Source organism: Schistocerca americana, chromosome 2 (genome assembly GCF_021461395.2).
Source record: "Schistocerca americana isolate TAMUIC-IGC-003095 chromosome 2, iqSchAmer2.1, whole genome shotgun sequence".
NCBI classification, from domain to species: domain Eukaryota; kingdom Metazoa; phylum Arthropoda; class Insecta; order Orthoptera; family Acrididae; genus Schistocerca; species Schistocerca americana.
In genome coordinates, this window is record NC_060120.1 from 730,661,959 (window position 1) to 730,683,874 (window position 21,916).

The window sequence follows — 21,916 nt, forward strand, 5'->3', positions numbered from 1 at the left end:
TTTTTGAGTCCTTTGTGACTACTTTCCTAAGTGTATAAATAGAAGTTTGACATCAAAATGTTCGATAATCAGGATCGAGCCAGGATCCCACTAGCTTTGAAATAGTTGATTCAGTGTGAAATACGAGGTCTATTTTTTTCCATGTCCGATCAGTTGCGGAATGGAAAGCACAGAGAAAATAAAAAATATTTCATTTGAAACATTTAGCTACACTTTCCAGCTGCTTCTCTACATAGTCGCCACTCCGACTTAGATATTTGTCGTAGCGTTGTACCAACTTTACGATGTCCTTGTCATAGAAGGCAGGCGCCTGTGCTTTCTTCCTTATGCTGGTCTGCAGCTTGATGAATGTGCCAAAATGCTGTCCCAATAGCCAAAGGGTCATGTGAACAAAGAGGTGAAAATAAGAGGGAGCCAAGTCCGGGCTTTATGGTGGGTGGTCTAACATTTGTTGTTGTTGTGGTCTTCAGTCCTGAGACTGGTTTGATGCAGCTCTCCATGCTACTCTATACTGTGCAAGCTTCTTCATCTCCCAGTACTTACTGAAACCTACATCCTTCTGAATCTGCTTAGTGTATTCATCTCTTGGTCTCCCTCTACCATTTTTACCCTCCACACTGCCCTCCATGCTAAATTTGTGATCCCTTGATGCTTCAAAACAGGTCCTACCAACCGGTCCCTTCTTTTTGTCAAGTTGTGCCACAAACTCCTCTTCTCCCCAATTCTATTCAATACCTCCTCATTAGTTATGTGATCTACCCATCTAATCTTCAGCATTCTTCTGTAGCATCACATTTCGAAAGCTTCTATTCTCTTCTTGTCCAAACTATTTATCGTCCATGTTTCACTTCCATACATGGCTACACTCCATACAAATACTTTCAGAAACGACTTCCTGACACTTAAATCTATACTCGATGTTAACAAATTTCTCTTCTTCACTAACGATTTCCTTGCCATTGCCAGTCTGCATTTTATAGCCTCTCTGCTTCGACCATCATCAGTTTTTTACTCCCTAGATAGTAAAACTCCTTTACTACTTTAAGTGTCTCATTTCCTAATCTAATTCCCTCAGCATCACCCGATTTAATTCGACTACATTCCATTATCCTCGTTTTGCTTTTGTTGATGTTCATCTTATATCCTCCTTTCAAGACACTGTCCATTCCGTTCAACTGCTCTTCCAAGTCCTTTGCTGTCTCTGACAGAATTACAATGCCATCGGCGAACCTCAAAGTTTTTATTTCTTCTCCATGAATTTTAATACCTACTCCAAATTTTCCTTTTGTTTCCTTTACTGCTTGCTCAATATACAGATTGAACAACATCGGGGAGAGGCTACAACCCTGTATCACTTCCTTCCCAACCACTGCTTCCCTTTCATGCCCCTCGACTCTTATAACTGCCATCTGGTTTCTGTACAAATTGTAAATAGCCTTTCGCTCCCTGTATTTTACCCCTGCCACCTTCAGAATTTGAAAGAGAGTATTCCAGTTAACATTGTCAAAAGCTTTCTCTAAGTCTACAATGCTAGAAACGTATGTTTGCCTTTTCTTAATCTTTGTTCTAAGATAAGTCGTAAGGTTAGTATTGCCTCACCTGTTCCAACACTTCTACGGAATCCAAACTGATCTTCCCCAAGGTCGGCTTCTACCAGTTTTTCCATTCGACTGTAAAGAATTCGCGTTAGTATTTTGCAGCTGTGACTTATTAAACTGATAGTTCGGTAATTTTCACATCTGTCAACACCTGCTTTCTTTGGGATTGGAATTATTATATTCTTCTTGAAGTCTGAGGGTATTTCACCTGTCTCATACATCTTGCTCACTATATGGTAGAGTTTTGTCATGACTGGCTCTCCCAAGGCTGTCAGTAGTTCTAATGGAATGTTGTCTACTCCTGGGGCCTTGTTTCGACTCAAACACTTCACGCAGTATCTTATCTCCCATTTCGTCTTCATCTACATCCTCTTCCATTTCCATAAAATTGTTCTCAAGTACATCGCCCTTGTATAAACCCTCTATATACTCCTTCCACCTTTCTGCCTTCCCTTCCTTGCTTAGAACGGGGTTTCCATCTGAGCTCTTGATATTCATACAAGTCGTTCTCTTATCTCCAAAGGCCTCTTTAATTTTCCTGTAGGCGGTATCTATCTTACCCCTAGTGAGATAGGCCTCTACATCCATACATTTGTCCTCTAGCCATCCCTGCTTAGCCATTATGCACTTCCTGTCGATCTCATTTTTGAGACGTTTATATTCCTTTTTGCCTGCTTCATTTAATGCATTTTTATCTTTTCTCCTTTCATTAATTAAAATCAATATTTCTTCTGTTACCCAAGGATATCTATTAGCCCTCGTCTTTTTACCTACTTGATCCTCTGCTGCCTTCACTACTTCATCCCTCAGAGCTACCCATTCTTCTTCTACTGTATTTCTTTCCCCCATTCCTGTCAATTGTTGCCTCATGCTCTCCCTGAAACTCTCTCCAACCTCTGGTTTAGTCAGTTTATCCAGGTCCCATCTCCTTAAATTAGCACCTTTTTGTAGTTTCTTCAGTTTTAAACTACAGTTCATAACCAATAGATTGTGGTCAGAGTCCACATCTGCCCCCCGAAATGCCTTACAATTTAAGACCTGGTTCCTAAATCTCTGTCTTACCATTATATAATCTATCTGATACCTTTTAGTATCTCCAGGATTCTTCCAGGTATACAACCTTCTTTTATGATTCTTGAACCAAGTGTTAGCTATGATTAAGTTATGCTCTGTGCAAAATTCTACAAGGCGGCTTCCTCTTTCATTCCTTCCCCCCAATCCATATTCACCTACTATGTTTACTTCTCTCCCTTTTCCTACTGACGAATTCCAGTCACCCAAGACTATTAAAATTTCGTCTCACTTCACTACCTGAATAATTTCTTTTATCTCATCATACATTTCATCAATTTCTTCATCATCTGCAGAGCTAGTTGGCATACAAACTTGTACTACTGTAGTAGGCGTGGGCTTTGTGTCTATCTTGGCCACAATAATGCATTCACTATGCTGTTTGTAGTAGCTTACCCGTACTCCTATTTTTTTATTCATTATTAAACCTACTCCTGCATTACCCCTATTTGATTTTGTATTTATAACCCTGTATTCATCTGACCAAAAGACTTGTTCCTCCTGCCACCGAACTTCACTAATTCTCACTATATCTAACTTTAACCTATCCATTTCCCTTTTTAAATTTTCTAACCTACCTGCTCGATTAATGGATCTGACATTCCACGCTCCGATCCGTAGAACGCCAGTTTTCTTTCTCCTGATAACGACGTCCTCTTGAGTAGTCCCCGCCTGGAGATCCGAATGGGGGACTATTTTACCTCCGGAATATTTTACCCAAGAGGACGCCATCATCATTTAATCATACAGTAAAGCTGCATGCCCTCGGGAAAAATTACGGCTGTAGTTTCCCCTTGCTTTCAGCCGTTCGCAGTACCAGCACAGCAAGGCCGTTTTGGTTAATGTTACAAGGCCAGAACAGCCAATCATCCAGACTGTTGCCCCTGCAACTACTGAAAAGGCTGCTGCCCCTCTTCAGGAACACACGTTTGTCTGGCCTCTCAACAGATACCCCTCCGTTGTGGTTGCACCTACGGTACGGTCATCTGTATCGCTGAGGCACGCAAGCCTCCCCACCAACGGCAAGGTCCATGGTTCATCGGGGTGGGGGGGTCTAACATTGACTATCGGAAACTCTGCAGGAGGGTCTTTGTTGCAGCTGAAGTGTGCGGATGAGCAATATCATGTAGAAGAACAATGCCTGAAGACAACATTCCTCTTTGTTTGTTGTGTACTGCCCTTCGTAGAAGATTTTCTCATATCACCTGATCCATTCGCTGAACAAGATCATCCGTATGCTGAACCTTTGTACGTTCTGCTTCAATGTTCCCGCACCATTGCCGCACTTTCATGTCACGCATGGCGGTTAGGTTCTGTGGGGGCATGAAATCAGACGGAACGCCTCAGCATGAACACAGCGGTTGACAGCACACACTTGGCGAGAAACTCTATCATTCTAGGCATCTTTACGTGTTCACTGATCGCTCTCAACTGAAACGAGCGACGTGATACGATCGCCGGGCATGCTAGAGAAACTGTGCAACATATCTGTGCGAAGCTTCATCGGATTTTCAATGTGGTTTTAATTTCGGACATTGCAAATAAGATAGCACTTGTGGTTCATTCCGCAATGGAACTACATTATGGCAGGGGACGGAACATGCCAGCTCACTTCAGCGATAGGGTAATGGGAAATCAGTGTAATGACAGTACAAGAATTCACTTTTTAAAAAGAATGAAAGGAACCTTAATTTGACCACGATGTTCTTGGAAATATTACTTGCAACTGAATATTTTTCTTGTAATTGAATTTTGCTTCACGTTACTAACATGAAAGAGCGCTCTAAGGACTTGTAAATTCACAAATCTGCCGCAGATTGTTCTTGTACATTTCAGCCATCCATAGTGTTTGGGAAAGCAACAACAACACCCAATATTTCCAGCATATTTTTGAGAGAAATCAGTGTGCAGTACTACGTTTTTCACATGCTCAGCCACTCTGATAAATTAGCTGAATATTATTCCTTAGAAAAGTCTGACAAGAAATTATTGTTTGGATCTTCGATGCCACCAAGAAAAATCCATATATATTAGACATTATGTCTAATTCAATGTTGCGTTGTCTGTGCTGCCATCTATAGGTAAACTCTCTCTTGGTCAGAGGAGGGCTTGTGTCGTAATTAAGCGTTGACATCTTAAATTCTATTGTAGAGCCTACTAATAGTGAATATGTCGCAAGAAGAGATCTGCTTCTGCTCGATACTGAAGTGGAGTGCGTAAAGTGAATCTGACTCCGCCTTATTAGCATGATAATAAATGTAAAACAAAAATAAATTTTGTCATTTAAATCGAGGTGACAAAAATTATGGCATAGCGATATGCACTTGTACTGGTGGCGGTAGTATAGCGTATACAAGGCATGAATGGGCAGTGCATTAGCGGAGCTGTCAGTTGTTTCCAGGTGACTGATGAATTGAGGTCGCACGACGGGAATTAACAGATTTCGAAAGCGGAATGGTAGTTGGAGCTAAATACAGGGCATTGCATTTCAAAAATCTTTAGGGAATTCGACATTCCGAGATCCACAACGTCAAGAGTGTGCCGAGAATACCAAATCAGAGACAACATCTCTCACCGCGGACAACGCAGTGGCCGACGGTCTTCACTAAACGACCGAAAGCAGCGGCTTGAGCGTAGAGCTGGAAGTGCAAACAGACAAGCAACACTGCGTGAAATAACAGCAGAAATCAATGAAGGATGTATGGTGAACGTACACGTAGGATTATGCGGTGAAATTTGGCGTTAATGGGCTATGGCAGCTGATGAGCGACGCCAGTGCCTTTGTTAACAGCATGACATGACATGCAGCGCCTGGGCTCGTGACCATATCGGTTAGGCCCTAGGCAGCTGGGGAACCGTGACCTGGATAGATGCGTCCCGATTTAAATTGAATAGAGCTGATGGTAATGTTCGAGGGTGGTGCAGATTTCACCTGGCCGTGGACCCAACTTGCCAACAATGCACTGTGCAACCTGGTGGCGGATCCATAATGGTCTGGACTGTGTTTACATGGAATGGACTGCGTCCTCTGGTCCAACTGAACCGATCATTGACTGGAAATCGTTATGTTCGGCTACCTGAAGACCATTTGCAGCCTTTCATGGGTTTCATGTCCCCAAGTAAGGATGGAATTTTTGTGGATGACTATGCGCCATATCACCAGTTTGACAATTCGAGCTAATGATTTGGCTACCCATATACGTTGTACATATTGTATATGAACCGTCTCTCCCTATAGCTTACCCTACTTTTTTCAGAATCTCGAACAGCTTGCACCATTTTATAGCGTTCGACAATATGTACAACAACCAAGAGGGAATAATAAGAGTGGACGATCAAGAACGAAGTGCTCGTATTAAGAAGGGTGTAAGACAAGGCTGTAGCCTTTCGCCCCTACTCTTCAATCTGTACATCGAGGGAGCAATGATGGAAATAAAAGAAAGGTTCAGGAGTGGAATTAAAATACAAGGTGAAAGGATATCAATGATACGATTCGCTGATGACATTGCTATCCTGAGTGAAAGTGAAGAAGAATTAAATTATCTGCTGAACGGAATGAACAGTCTAATGAGTACACAGTATGGTTTGAGAGTAAATCGGAGAAAGACGAGGGTAATGAGAAGTAGTAGAAATGAGAACAGCGAGAAACTTAACATCAGGATTGATGGTCACGAAGTCAAAGAAGTTAAGGAATTCTGCTACCTAGGCAGTAAATTTAACCAATAACGGACGGAGCAAGGAGGACATCAAAAGCAGACTCGCTATGGCAAAAAAGGCGTTTCTGGCCAAGAGAAGTCTACTAATATCAAATACCGGCCTTAATTTGAGGAAGAAATTTCTGAGAATGTACGTCTGGAGTACAGCATTGTATGGTAGTGAAACATGGACTGGGGGAAAACCGGAAAAGAAGAGAATCGAAGCATTTGAGATGTGGTGCTATAGACGAATGTTGAAAATTAGTTGGACTGATAAGGTAAGGAACGAGGAGGTTCTACGCGGAATCGGAGAGGAAAGAAATATGTGGAAAACACTGATAAGGAGAAGGGACAGGATGATAGGACATCTGCTAAGACATGAGGGAATGACTTTCATGGTACTAGAGGGAGCTGTAGAGGGTAAAAACTGTAGAGGAAGACAGAGATTGGAATACGTCAAGCAAATAATTGAGGACGTAGGTTGCAAGTGCTACTCTGAGATGAAGAGGTTGGCACAGGAAAGGAATTCGTGCCGGTCCGCATCTAACCAGTCAGTAGACTGATGAAAAAAAAAAAAAAAAAAAAATGAAATCGCCCAACATGAACCCAATAGAACATTTGTGGGGGCTAATCGAGAGATCAGTTCGTGCACGAAAGCCTGGCAAAGAAGCTCCGACACAACATTATACGGTATCTCATTACTTTTGTCACCTAAGTGTAGTCATACATAAAAGTTTATATATATAACCTTGAAAATTCCTTGGAGGTGTGTGCTGCCAGGACAAACGACGACCTTAGAGGAGGGGTCGTGAGGTAACATAGCGATTCGTATGCACGCTGCCGTCGGCAGTTGCGGCATCCGACGAGGTCGGCCCACACACGACTCGACCGTATCGTGTCTGGCGTACAGAGCTGCCCGGCTGTGCTGAGGATGGCCTCCAAACACTGGGCACTGTTTCGGAACGTCCAGACTTCACCGAAAACGTTTGCAGATCAAAGTGTGTTTCGGAACACCTGCCGAGTGAGATAGTGCAGTTGCTGAGGCTCCTGCCAGAATTCGGAAGAATGATGGTGTACCTGTACATTGCCGTCTGAACATCTTCATTTACATTTTCCGTAGTTTTCTTAGATGAAGGTAATCAGTAACAGTTTCTTTGAAAAGAAAACGGCAGATTTTACACTACATTCTTGTCCCAAGTAAACGTGTGCTTCGTCCCGTCGGGACGTTAAAACTAATGTCTCTTGGTAATGCATGCACACACATTCACATCTACAGGGTGTTATTCGGAATAAGAACCTATGTCCATAAACGTACCGTTTCCGGTCTATGACGGTTTCAGTTCAGATGTGTAATGCGTCCACATCTACTGAGGGGAAGTGAAAAGTCTCAAAGGTGCCTGTCCTGATATGCAATATGATCCGCTGCACTGGAAACTGAAGAAACGCCAGGTGGGATGGGGAGTATGTACTAGAATATGTTTCGTAACAACGCTGGTTGTCGCTGCTTCGAGCCGCTGTTGTAATTCATCAGTACGATTCTGTAGATACAGTACGCTGGTTTCTTCTTTGTTTCGCAATAATGTAAACAGGTAATGTTTAAGTGTTAATTGAGCCGGCCGCTGTGGCCGAGCAGCTCTAGGCGCTTCAGTATGGAAGCGCACTGCTGCTACTGTCGCAGGTTCGAATCCTGCCTCGAGCATGGATGTGTGTGATGTCCTTAGGTTAGTTTGGTTTAAGTAGTTCTAAATCTAGGGGACTGATGACCTCAGATGTTAAGTCCCATAGTGCTTAGAGCCATTTGAACCACTTTTTTGTTAATTGAAAGAAATGTGGTTAAGTGATAAATGGATGTTTCTTTATGTTTCCTTTCGAATTGTTACCTAATAATTGTGCTGCGTCACGCCTAATTCAGTTCCTCAAGCAGAAGTCGATGAGTTAAACATCTTAATTGAAACCGTCGTAGAGGGAAAGCGGTACGTTTCCTGACTTGAGTACCTGCTCCAAATATTATTTACTCACTCCAGTCTACAAGTCCTAGAAGTATGTAACGGGAATTTCCGAACACACTGCATATTTTTCGAATCATTGTGCGAGGCCTTAAAGAGACGATTTATTTTATTGTACCATACGTTACGGTTTTTCTTCCATTCCATCCATGGTTGGAGTTTGTGAAGGAGTGCTTTAGTGGTGGAGATCTGTGAGAAGCGAGGCAACCCAGTTGGAAGCGTACCGTATCTGCCTGGCATCAAGTTCTTTGGGAAACTCACTGTCGTGCTGGAGGAGGAGGAGATTAGTGTTTAACGTCCCGTCGACAACGAGGTCATTAGAGACGGAGCGCAAGCTCGGGTGAGGGATGGATGGGGAAGGAAATCGGCAGTGCCATTTCAAAGGAACCATCCCGGCATTTGCCTGAAGCGATTTAGGGAAATCAGGGAAAACCTAAATCAGGATGACTGGAGACGGGATTGAACCGTCGGCCTCCCGAACGCGAGTCCAGTGTGCTAATCACTGCGCCACCTCGCTCGATCCACTGTCGTGCTGACAATACGACTTTCTAAAATTAAGCGCGCATGCGTTTACAAGTTGATTGTGAGTCGAGTGAGGTAGTTGGCTGCGCCGTGATTGGAGGTGGGCATCAACTCGACTAGAACTGAATTATATTCACTACTTGTGAATATTAAAGGTGAGATGAATGTCTATGATAAGTAAGAAGTGGGAATCAGATGAGAGAATGAATATCAATTACTGAACTCACAAGTAAAGATGTGTGTAGGAAGTTACTCAAGAAGTAATGCTCAAGTTTAACTAGCTACAATATTTGACGTTAATAGACGCGTGCACCATTACAAACAGTAATAGTCCTGTACGATGTTTCACGTAAACAGTAATACGTTTCAAGGGGAAAATTCCAAAATGTCCCTAACCATAGGCGCACTATTACAAAAATACTGACATGTGTGAGTGTGGCCTGAAGCTAGTTTAAATTGAAATATTTGTCTTATATCAGTAACCATAATTACAAGCAGTCCGCAGTTAAAATGTCCTGCCACATTAATGTGAGCACCTGTCAAAAGTTTGAATAACCATCTAATTTCAGCGCAGACGTGCAGGAGCAGAGTCAGTGAGGTTCTGGAAGGTGTAGAAAGGGATGTGGAGTCACGCCGACTCCAGTGCCGTCGCCAACTGCGTTACGTTTCTCGTGTGAGGATTTACGGAGTGAATAGCCTGAGGGAGGTGGTGAACCGAGTCTCGATAGAGTTTCAATCCATGGAGTATGGTGTCCATCGGAATGTGAGAAATTCAACCTGGTAAACTATGAAGGAATAAATAACTGCACGTACCTGTGGAGATTTTTTTTTTGGTCAACAGTCTACTGACTGGTTTGATGCGGCCCGCCACTAATTCCTTTCCTGTGCTAACCTCTTCATCTCAGAGTAGCACTTGCAACCTACGTTCTCAATTATTTGCTTGACGTATTCCAATCTTTGTCTTCCTCTACAGTTTTTGCCCTCTACAGCTTCCTCTAGTACCATGGAAGTCATTCCCTCGTGTCTTAGCAGATGTCCTATCATCCTGTCCCTTCTCCTTATCAGTGTTTTCCACATATTCCTTTCCTCTCCGATTCCGCGTAGAACCTCCTCATTCCTTACCTTATCAGTCCAACTAATTTTCAACATTCGTCTATAGCACCACATCTCAAATGCTTCGATTCTCTTCTTTTCCGGTTTTCCCCCAGTCCATGTTTCACTACCATACAATGCTGTACTCTAGACGTACATTCTCAGAAATTTCTTCCTCAAATTAAGGCCGGTATTTGATATTAGTAGACTTCTCTTGGCCAGAAATGCCTTTTTTGCCATAGCGAGTCTGCTTTTGATGTCCTCCTTGCTCCGTCCGTCATTGGTTATTTTACTGCCTAGGTAGCAGAATTCCTTAACTTCTTTGACTTCGTGACCAACAATCCTGATGTTAAGTTTCTCGCTGTTCTCATTTCTACTACTTCTCATTACCCTCGTCTTTCTCCGATTTACTCTCAAACCATACTGTGTACTCATTAGACTGTTCATTCCGTCCAGCAGATCATTTAATTCTTCTTCACTTTCACTCAGGATAGCAATGTCATCAGCGAATCGTATCATTGATATCCTTTCACCTTGTATTTTAATTCCACTCCTGAACCTTTCTTTTATTGCAATCATTGCTTCCTCGATGTACAGATTGAAGAGTAGGGGCGAAAGGCTACAGCCTTGTCTTACACCCTTCTTAATGCGAGCACTTCGTTCTTGATCGTCCACTCTTATTATTCCCTCTTGGTTGTTGTACATATTGTGTATGACCCGTCTCTCCCTATAGCTCACCCCTACTTCTTTCAGAATCTCGAACAGCTTGCACCATTTTACATTGTCGAACGCTTTTTCCAGGTCGACAAATCCTATGAAAGTGTCTTGATTTTTCTTTAGCGTTGCTTCCATTATTAGCCGTAACGTCAGAATTGCCCCTCTCGTCCCTTTACTTTTCCTAAAGCCAAACTGATCGTCACCTAGCGCATTCTCAATTTTCTTTTCCATTCTTCTGTATATTATTCTTGTAAGCAGCTTCGATGCATGAGCTGTTAAGCTGATTGTGCGATAATTCTCGCACTTGTCAGCTCTTGCCGTCTTCGGAATTGTGTGGATGATGATTTCCGACAGTCAGATGGTATATCGCCAGACTCACATATTCTACACACCAACGTGAATAGTCGTTTTGTTGCCACTTCCCCCAATGATTTTAGAAATTCTGATGGAATGTTATCTATGCCTTCTGCCTTATTTGACCGTAAGTCCTCCAAAGCTCTTTTAAATTCCGATTCTAATATTGGATCCCCTATCTCTTCTAAATCGACTCCTGTTTCTTCTTCTATCACATCAGACAAATCTTCACCCTCATAGAGGCTTTCAATGTATTCTTTCCACATATCTGCTCTCTCCTCTGCATTTAACAGTGGAATTCCCGTTGCACTCTTAATGTTACCACCGTTGCTTTTAATGTCACCAAAGGTTGTTTTGACTTTCCTGTATGCTGAGTCTGTCCTTCGGACAATCATATCTTTTTCGATGTCTTCACATTTTTCCTGCAGCCATTTCGTCTTAGCTTCCCTGCACTTCGTATTTATTTTATTCCTCAGCGACTCGTATTTCTGTATTCCTGATTTTCCCGGAACATGTTTGTACTTCCTCCTTTCATCAATCAACTGAAGTATTTCTTCTGTTACCCATGGTTTCTTCGCAGCTACCTTCTTTGTACCTATGTTTTCCTTCCCAACTTCTGTGATGGCCCTTTTAAGAGATGTCCATTCCTCTTCAACTGTACTGCCTACTGCGCTATTCCTTATTGCTGTATCTATAGCGTTAGAGAACTTCAAACCTATCTCGTCATTTCTTAGTACTTCCGTATCCCACTTCTTTGCGTATTGATTCTTCCTGACTAATGTCTTGAACTTCAGCCTACTCTTCATCACTACTATAATGTGATCTGAGTCTATATCTGCTCCTGGGTATGCCTTACAATCCAGTATCTGATTTCGGAATCACTGTCTGACCATGATGTAATCTAATTGAAATCTTCCCGTATCTCCCGGCCTTTTCCAAGTATACCTCCTCCTCTTGTGATTCTTGAACGGGGTATTCGCTATTACTAGCTGAAACTTGTTACAGAACTCAATTAGTCTTTCTCCTCTTTCATTCCTTGTCCCAAGCCCATATTCTCCTGTAACCTTTTCTTTTACTCCTTCCCCTACAACTGCCTGTGGAGATAGTGGTCAAGAATAGATCCACACTTGTTTCGATCCATTGTGCCTTTCAGAAGGATGAGACCACTCAGGTAATGCCACAAAAACATTCCCCAGACCATTGTGTTCCTCCTCCGGTTTTTGTGTTTGCTTTCAGACGTTACACACCTTACACGTCAATGGCCATCTGTCTGGTGGAATATAAAACGTGATTAATCGACAAAGGCCATTTGTCGACACTCACAAGGGGAAGGCCTCAGACACGGCCAACCGATTCGGCTCAAATTTGGCAGGTCGCTTGTGTACAACCTAAAACAAAGGACTCTAAGTTATTTTGTGTCAACACACCCGCAATTGTGAGAAAATCACCCCTAAAGGTTATGACGAGCAATCGACTCAAAATAGGCGGGATCGATAGATAATTGTAAATAGAGCATTTTTCATCGTCAGGTATGGGGGCCGCAAACGCAAAATTTTCCAGAAATCGAGGAAAGAAACTTTTACAACTGCCGCTTCTGTGCCCACACAAGTAAACGCCTTTCGCCGACAGCGCCGATAACTAGGCCGGGACGGTAGCTCAGCGTGTTCGGTCAGAGGGTTAGCAGCCCTCTGTAATAAAAAAACTGAGCTAATCGATGAACAACGAACTTAAACGGATGTCTTACGACGTCCGCCCCGACCAGATGCAACTAAGAAAACCGAACAAAATGAGATTAAAAAAATAAAAAGCGCAATAGCCAAGGTAATTGGCTGGGAATCAGAAAACCTGGGTTCGAATCTCGAGGAAACGTAATGGATGTTATTCTTTTTGTTTGTATTTTTCCATATCTCAGTTGATGCAGATAGGAGGGTTAATAAGGTAAGTAAATCAATAAGGAATGATAATAATACTTACTTTATTAACGCTCCTATCCCTATTAATTGACATATGGAGAAATACAAACGAAAAGAACAACATCCGCGAGGTTTCTTCGAGATTCGAACCCGGGTTCTCCAAGTCCCAGCCAGTTACCTTGGCCGTTGCGCTATCGGTGCTGTCGGCGGAAAGCGTTTACTTATGTGGGTACAGAAGTGGGAGTTGTAAAAGTGTCTTAGCTCGATTTCTGGAAAAGTATCCATTTTCGGACCCTATCCCTAATGATGAAAAATGCTCTATTTACAATTATCTATCGATTCCGCCAATTTTGAGTCGATTGCTCGTCATAACCTTTACGGGTGATTTTCTCATAATTTCGGGGGTGTTGACCCAAAATATCTTAGATTCCCTCGTTTTAGGTTGTACACAAGCGACCTGCCAAATTTGTAGCTGAATCGGTTGGCCGTGTCTGAGGCCTTCCCGTTGTCAGTGGACGTCCAGTTGCGGTACTGGCGTGCAGATTCAGGCCTTCGTCGCCGATAAACAGCAGTCAACACGGGAGCACGAATCAGGCGCCTGCTGCAGAGGCCCATACGCAAAAACGTCGCCCAACGGTTGTTGAGGAGTCACTGTTGGTAGCTCCTTAGTTCGTGTGATCGGTCAGCTGCTCAACAGTTGCGCGTCTATTCGCCCGTGCACTTCTCCGCAGATGTCATTCACCCCGCCATCTATGGCCCGTGGTGCACACAGTTGCCTCATCTGTTTGAATAGTGCCATTTTGCCACGCGCGGTGTACTTTAACCACGGCGGTACACGAACAGTTTACAAACGTAGTCGTTTCGGAAATGCTCCCACCCTTTGCCCGAAAGCCAATGATCATGGCCTTTCAGACGTCAGGTAAATCGCTCCACGTCCATAGGACGACAATGAGTGCACTGACGTCAAAAATAGGCGGTGGTCACTTTAATGTGACTGGACCCTGTATTATCTGTTAAAACGAACCATTCATCAAATTGTGTCCAAGTAAGGACACGGGGTTGACACTAGGTTAAAAATATATTCGCGCGCTTCATCAAAGGGCAGGATTGCAGTGTTTGAGAAATGACTAGCATTGTCGTACATATTAGGGGATGGATCACGACAGAATCCATGAACGCTGACAGTGAAACCCCGATTCACATTCACGAAAAGCCAAAGAATTTTAGTTGATACAGTTAGTAAAGGCAGATTCTGGGCCTGTAGCTATACCGAAGATGCAAGGCGAACGCCGTTAGCTGGCAAACTGGGGGCGACCGAACACACACTGCAGACATCAATTGTACTGATGGTATATTAGGCATGCACCAGCACACTGAATTAAAACCAAAGTACATCGTCACAGACTTTATATAGGGTGTAACTGAATTCCCGCCGGCCGCGGTGGCCTCGCGGTTCTAGGCGCTCAGTCCGGAACTGCGCGACTGCTACGCTCGCAGGTTGGAATGGATATGTGTGATGTCCTTAGGTTAGTTAGGTTTAAGTAGTTCTAAGTTCTAGGGGACTGATGACCACATATGTTAAGTCCCATAATGCTCAAAGCCATTTGAACCATTTTTGAACTGAATTCCCTTTACAGACTTTGAGGACAGATTCCTTACACCAAAACAAGAAAAAAATTTAGTAAACAGGGCCTCCAAAATGCTTACCTTGGGGGCTATGGGTATTTTGTTTATCTTCTATACTGCGAAACAAACACAGCTCCTTGTTTTCCATATTTTGGGAACGGGTAGTACGGACAAAATCAAGAAAATAATATGCAGTGCCGAACATGAGCAATTGTTCATAGCTTTTAAAGTATGCATTTTAAATTCGGAACAATTGTTCTCCACGATTACGACTATGTGTCGCGTAAATTTCAGTCCATTTTATTGTGAACCAAAAGAGCATTAAATTTAATGATTTTAGTCACTGACCAATCTTCGTAGATGTTTGAAGTGTGCATTTGTAAGAAGCCCTGTTTCCTTAAAATACATCAATGTCACATATACATCATGGTCTCACCTCTTACTAAATAGGGTCGAATTTGTTCCACAGATTTCTTGACGCAGTTATTGATATTAGGATCATTCCTCTTGCAGACGTGAATGTACGAAGCTGTAACAGAAAGCAAAACCGAACTAATTAGTGATTACTTACATACAACTTACTATCCTTATATTAAATTAGAATATTCGCTGTGCTCGACTATTGACACAAATGTACAGAGCAGTTAAGCTTTTGACCTACATTAGAGAAGAAAACTGAATTTAATGAAGGTAGAAATGAGGACCCAATCTATTGACAACATTAGATGCCAACAAAAATACAGAAAATCACTCACGCGTACCGTACCCCATATACTTTAATACATATTTGCAGAAGGTAATCTAGATGGCAGATGGCGAGTCCTTTATTCAGGTTTAGTGTACATTTGAACTTCATTCATTTTATTTTCTTCTGATTACATCTGTACTAAGGAGTAGAACAGAAAACAGAGAGTACAAGAACAGCTACACAAAAATTTGATATGCTATGATAAATCTGTCTATGTGCACAGCGTTTCCGAATAGCATGGATAATCTCAAGCAATAGTGGACTCACAATTAATTCTGTTGAGGGACTATTTACGTGCTATGATATTTATATTTACAACATGTTACGAATATGCAGGATGTAACAGGTATAAGTGCAGATATTTTAATAAGTGGAACCTTAGTACGTACACACGTCAGTGTGTTGGTGTTTTTTCTCGAACAGTCTTTGCACAAACACGTCACAAACTTTACGACCTGATGCTTTCTGTATGGCCGCAACTGCAGCACTAATTGGAATATGAGTGTCAGTGTGGACTAACCATTTTGCGTCTACGGATCCACACTTCATCTGATCTGCTGCCCAGGGGAAAATAATCAATAACCACTAATGGCTAGCTCTTGCCACAGATACTTGGAGGTAACAACCAACCTAAAAATAGCAGCTACAATTATTAGTCTGCAAATGATGGAAATGCTGGCATAATGTTGTTCAGTACACCGTTGTTACTCACCAATAGAAATATCTGCACTTATACCCATTACACCTTTATTATTTGTGTGTCTAATAGATTCACATTCGCAATTACTGAATAGATGAAAGGAGAACTTCCACAACTGAATACAACGCTAGTTAAGTTTGTGCACTGCATCTGTTTACGTTGTGGTGGAGGAAGCGCGGTTTTAAAGGAATTTCCTGTTGTATAATGGGACGTCACATTCATTTAATAGGAGCAAAGAAATTGTAAGACATTTTAGCAATGTATTCAATCATAGTACAAGATCAGACCTCCGACTGGTTCTATTTCTAAGGATCCCATTGAATTAGCTTTTGTTAAAGGGTTGGTCTGTCCATCAAAAGTTATTCTGGTGTGGTTTAGTATCCATAAAAATGTTCAAGTTATCTCTCTACAACTATTTTCCGTTGTCTTCATACCTCTAACTGCTATTTATCACAAGCTGTGGCTAGCAGCACTGACATGTGAGTGACATGTAGTGGCTTTTCATTTTCTACTAGTGCTGCAGTGTTACACAGTGGCGCAGTACTGCTTTTCAAAGTAGGAAACTTCTTACATTATTTTGGCGACACTGCTGTGAAAATCACTGCAATTTTGTAACAGGTAGTTAGTGAGTTAGTTACAAGTTCCATAAAACTTTTGCACGATTCTTACATCGAAATGAGGAAGAACAAGTCGGTTTTGAGGATATATACAAATGTTACACATTAACATTAATGATGTTATATTCAGTCATTAATAAAATTATTTCTAATCGTTAATGACATTATTTTTAGTACTATTCAAATTATCAAACTTAAAAACCCGTCTTTTCCGACTGTCGATTTTTAAATGGAAATTTATCTGTGTAATACATGGAATAGAACCATGTGTCCAGAAGAAACAATAGGTTACCAGTTTTTGAATAGAAATTCGTCTATGGAATACATGGAATAGAACGAGTTGTCTGGAAGAAATGATTTTAGGCTAGATTAAAACCTGCTTTGCTACATGTCAAACATTTTATGGTACTGGGAAAATTAACAAAAGGTTACTTTACTGCATACTGAACAAGTTTCTAAGTGTCAGACAGATGTAATAATAGACAACAAAAGTAATTGTATCCTCTAGCGTTGTAACTCTGAAGACACTATGCATTGTAATGGTGCAATTAAAATGCTCAATTCCTTGAAGAGGCACCCTAGGTGAACACTATTTATATTCTTACTGCTCACTTCTGTTCAAACAAAACTTTCTTCCAGACAAGAGAATGGCTCCAGTTGTAAATGAAAGATCTTAATGAAACTTGATGAGTACGTTGAGGAGTCAAAATAATGCAATATGTTTTCTTCTGTTACTGACCAATTTTAATTTTTTAGGTAAAACGAACCTCAAAAGATAATTTGGCATATTAGGTTTAGAGGAAGTGTCTTTGAATCTTTGATATGTACAAAATGATTTTATATAAGAGTTTGAATGTATTTAACATTATTGCCAAATGTGTAATCAACTTTTGAAATAATTTACAACTTTCGAAAACATCCCAGTACCATTAATTAATTCTAAAACTTTTGTTACAACATGAATTAAAGAAACTTCAAAAGCACATGAAGTTGTGTAATAAAACTTTTTTCTCAAATACCATTTTTGAAAAATAAGCAATACATAACATGATTATGGCAAACTTTAAACATACCTACCTAAAATAAATCAATATTCATTACTATTATAATTATCTGATATACTTATATTTGTTTTAGCTTTTAAATTGTTATTTTACATTGAACATTCATGTTTTTGGTTTTTTAGGTTACCATTCCTCATATGTCTATTTCGTTAATTGAAAATAATGAGTAATGAATGATTATGGTACAAAATCATTACAATAATGATTATCTGTAAAGAAATGTTTAAAAGTTAATTGTTTCTTCTACACCATGCACATAAAAATAAACGAATATACGCAATGGACTACACAATGTGAATCAAAATCCAGTATGATTCTCAAATTGTGGTGGGCAATCCTCTAAATATTCTGGATCATACCAGGCATGTTTCAGTGCACTGGAAAAGCCAGACAAAGAGAATTTTTTATGTACTAATGACAGCAGCTTGATTATATTGTTTCTCAAGTGGAGACTGACACAATCATTCAGCAGTGCTCTCTGTGAAAACCTTCTCACGAAGTTTTTGCAACAATGAAAAAACAAAACTGTTTTTGTCACTGATAAGATTTGAGAATTCTGCTGTATTTTGTTTTATGTTGTGTTGTCTGTCGACATATTATGTGAAGAAATTTTATTCATTTTATGTGCATAGTGTTAAAAAGCATTAACTTTTAATCATTTCTTTCCAGAAAATCGTTTAAATAATGAGTCACTTGTAATATTAAACTATCAAAATTTATCTATCTGAATGGTAAACTAAAAAAAATTAATCCAAAATGTGAAATAACGATTTAAAACATAAAACAAAAATAAGTTAAAATATAGAATAATAATGAATGCTGAGATATTTTAATTGGGTATGTTGAAAATATTCTGATAATACATTGTGTACATCTTTATTACACATAGATGGATATGATCTGAAAGCTTCTTTAAATTAATCTGTAACTACAGGTTCGTTTTTCAGAATTGATTAATGCTAGTGGGGTATTTCTGAAAATTTGAAAGTTTTACGAAGTTGATTATAGAGTTGCCAATAATGTCAATTACATTTCAAGATTTTTTTATGTATCATGATTTCAAAGGTATTCCCTGTTAAGCTAATGAGCCAAATTACGTTGTGGCGTGTGTTTTATCCCTTAAAAGTGAATGTGGACAAAAACGAAAACGTCAGCACCGTATTATTTTGATCCCCCTAAATACCTACCAAGTTTCATCAAGATAGTTTATTTACACCTGGAAATGTTCCCCTGTAAGTGATTATGAATGATGTACTAACATTTTATAGAAATTGCAATGTAAATGTGAGAATTAATAAATTTGAGGTTATTGTAATAAACTGAAATTTAGGAATAAAAGACTAACTACAGGTAATCGTGGGCATAATACCTGTAAGAAAGAAAAGGAGATTGAGGAAAACAGATAAGCTGCAAGGACAAAATACTGAAAGTTTACTTTACACAATTTTCTTTTCAGAGGTGTCCCACACGCTTTTAGTGGGAGAGATTTTCGGACATCTTGCTGGACATGGCAGAAGTGATATATCAGGAAGATAAACGATGACAGCCAAAAACAGTTGCAGGATAAACAGCACGAAATTAATAAGCTCTTTGGTATAATATCCTTTATCGTGAAGAAATTCAACAGTTGCTGTTGCAGCCATGTTTAAAATCTTGAAATATCAGGAAGAGCGTATTATACTCTATTAAAGATGCTTTATCATGTTGAAACAACACATCGAATTAGTGTCGTAGGAACACAAACAGCACGAAATTAATAAGCTCTTTGGTATAGTACGTTCTTCTTTCTTATCCATTGTATACATACAACTCGTGTGAAGAATTTAGTCAGACGACCGCTCATACTAGCAGCGAACGAAGGGAGGAGGCCGTGCGGTTAAAGGCGCTGCAGTCTGGAACCGCAAGACCGCTACGGTCGCAGGTTCGAATCCTGCCTCGGGCATGGATGTTTGTGATGTCCTTAGGTTAGTTAGGTTTAACTAGTTCTAGGGGACTAATGACCTCAGCAGTTCAGTCCCATAGTGCTCAGAGCCATTTGAACCATTTTTGAAGGGAGGGGAGTAGAAGTAACTCGTCAAGCATAGCAGATAGTACATCTATACAAACAGGTCTAGATATGGCTTATCAGACACACCGAATTGAAAACATACACTCTGAACGATTATTGGCAAACAACTGACTGGGGCTAACCACTCTGAAAGATTTGATAAATACACTAATACTTCAGACATGATCTTCAATGTCAATTCTCGAGACATTTCCACGTCATCAAGCACCAGAACAGTCACTGTCCAGCTATAAACACTCACCCAAAGAGTTATATACACCTGTCAATCGCATACAAGCGGAATTTCTTCTCCTCACTAAATAAAACTGAGCCACTCCACTCTGAGTTCGGCGTTGTTGTGGTGTGAGAAGCTCAACTGCAGTCCTGGTGTAAATTGCAATGGCAACACCAAAAGCACTGAATATAATTATGGAAAGTGGTCAGTGAACGCCGTGATTCGATGGTCCTACATGAATGAATTTTTTTTCCACAACTTGTTCACGTTATTATCGTATGTGATCCTATTAAAAATATAATATACTGAAGGGTAGATTGTATGGGATGTATCGCGAAGTAGTTGGTGATAGAATGCTTTTTTATACTACCGAGCGATGCAGCGCAACTGTAAGACACTTGACCCTTCAGGGGTTGGACAGATATGTGGAAACGTTTCGAAAAATACATGCTTGAGCATAAATGCGCTGTTGTATTTGACCACGAACAGCACCTGTGTAATGTCCTTAAATCGCTGAAAATGTTAGTCGTGATCTGAACAGTATTCTGCGTAGTTTTGAGTGCATTACGTCAGATGTAAAGGTGGGCAAGTTAATGACGCTCGTATAGCGAATGCCCCCGTAACCAAGTAGCCGAAGTGTTTGGTGTTTGAAGAAGCACCGTATAGAAGCTGAAAAACATCATCTGATAAGTCACAACGCGGACGAAATCGAGTGTTGACAATCGTGAAAAACTGTCATTGATAGGACTGTGACGAAAAATAAGAGGACGACAGCTGTAATACTGGCTGCAGAACTGAGTGGTACACTCGCGAAACCTGTCAGCAGCGAAACAACATGAAGGCAGTTCCATAAGCGGCTATTTGTAGGGTGAACTGCAATTGCAAAAGCCTTCATCAGTGATTCAAATTCTCTTTACAGGAAAAATAAGTGCCGAAGCCATAAAACCTGGACTATGGAGCAATGGAAGAAAGGAATTTGGTGGAATGAGTCTTGTTTCACACCATTTCCTACTTCTGACCAGGTTCGCATGCCCAGGGTGAAACATAGCGGGGATACAGTTATGATATGGGCAGCCATACTTGGTATTCCACGGGTGCTCTGCGAGGTAACCTTGTTGCCACGGACTGCGTGTCCATTCGGCGGATCAGGTCCATCCCATGGTACAATGTTTGTTCGCCAGTGCCGGTGCAATGATCCAAGAGGACAGGGCCCCCTATTCGCACCACTCGTGACGTCCAGGGCTGGTTTTCTGAGCATCAGGATGAACTTTCGCATCTCCCCTCGCCACCACGGTCACCAGATCGCAATGTTTATTGATCCTTCGTCGTCTAATTAGGAGAGAAGGGTGCGTGATCGCTATCTGCCTCCAAAATTGTTACCTTAATGTACCATTATTTTGCAGGAAGAATGGTACAAAATTCCCTTGAAAACCATACGGGACTTATATTAATTTATTCCGAGACGACTGGAAGCTGTTTTGAATGTGTGTACCATGTTAGGCGTAGCAATGTGCTTTTGCTGCTTCGATATTTTTGTTCATCCCCTGCATATTCGGCAGGACGTCGGTTGGAATTTCTACCCAGCCACTATGATTTCGGTTTTCCGAAATTTCGCTAAACTACATAAGACAAATGCTGGGATAGTTGCTTCGAAAGATCACTGCTGATTTCCTTCCCCAATTTGAGTTTCTGCTCAGTCTGCAGTATCACGGTGGTCGACGAGGCGCTAAATCTCAAACTTTCTTATTGGTTGTAAGTTGTCTCGTATTCTTATGGTGAAATTGTTAAGTAGTCACCTACGTGTTGCCGAAAGTATTTCCCCACTGCTGTGTAATTTTTGTGCAGGCACCGCTAAACTATAATAAAATGGTGGTTTCCTTGTAAACCGTAAACCTATAGCGATTTTCTTTG

General features: G+C 40.9%; 1 protein-coding gene across 1 annotated transcript in view; it reads right to left on the minus strand.

The window, feature by feature from the left end:
- Window positions 1-21,916, minus strand: part of LOC124595857 (protein takeout) — a 71,324-nt gene that overhangs the window by 21,293 nt on the left and 28,115 nt on the right. The window contains exon 2 of the mRNA XM_047134765.1: window positions 15,031-15,123. Coding sequence (XP_046990721.1) covers window positions 15,031-15,123 — 93 coding nt within the window. The remainder of the gene's footprint in view (window positions 1-15,030; window positions 15,124-21,916) is intronic.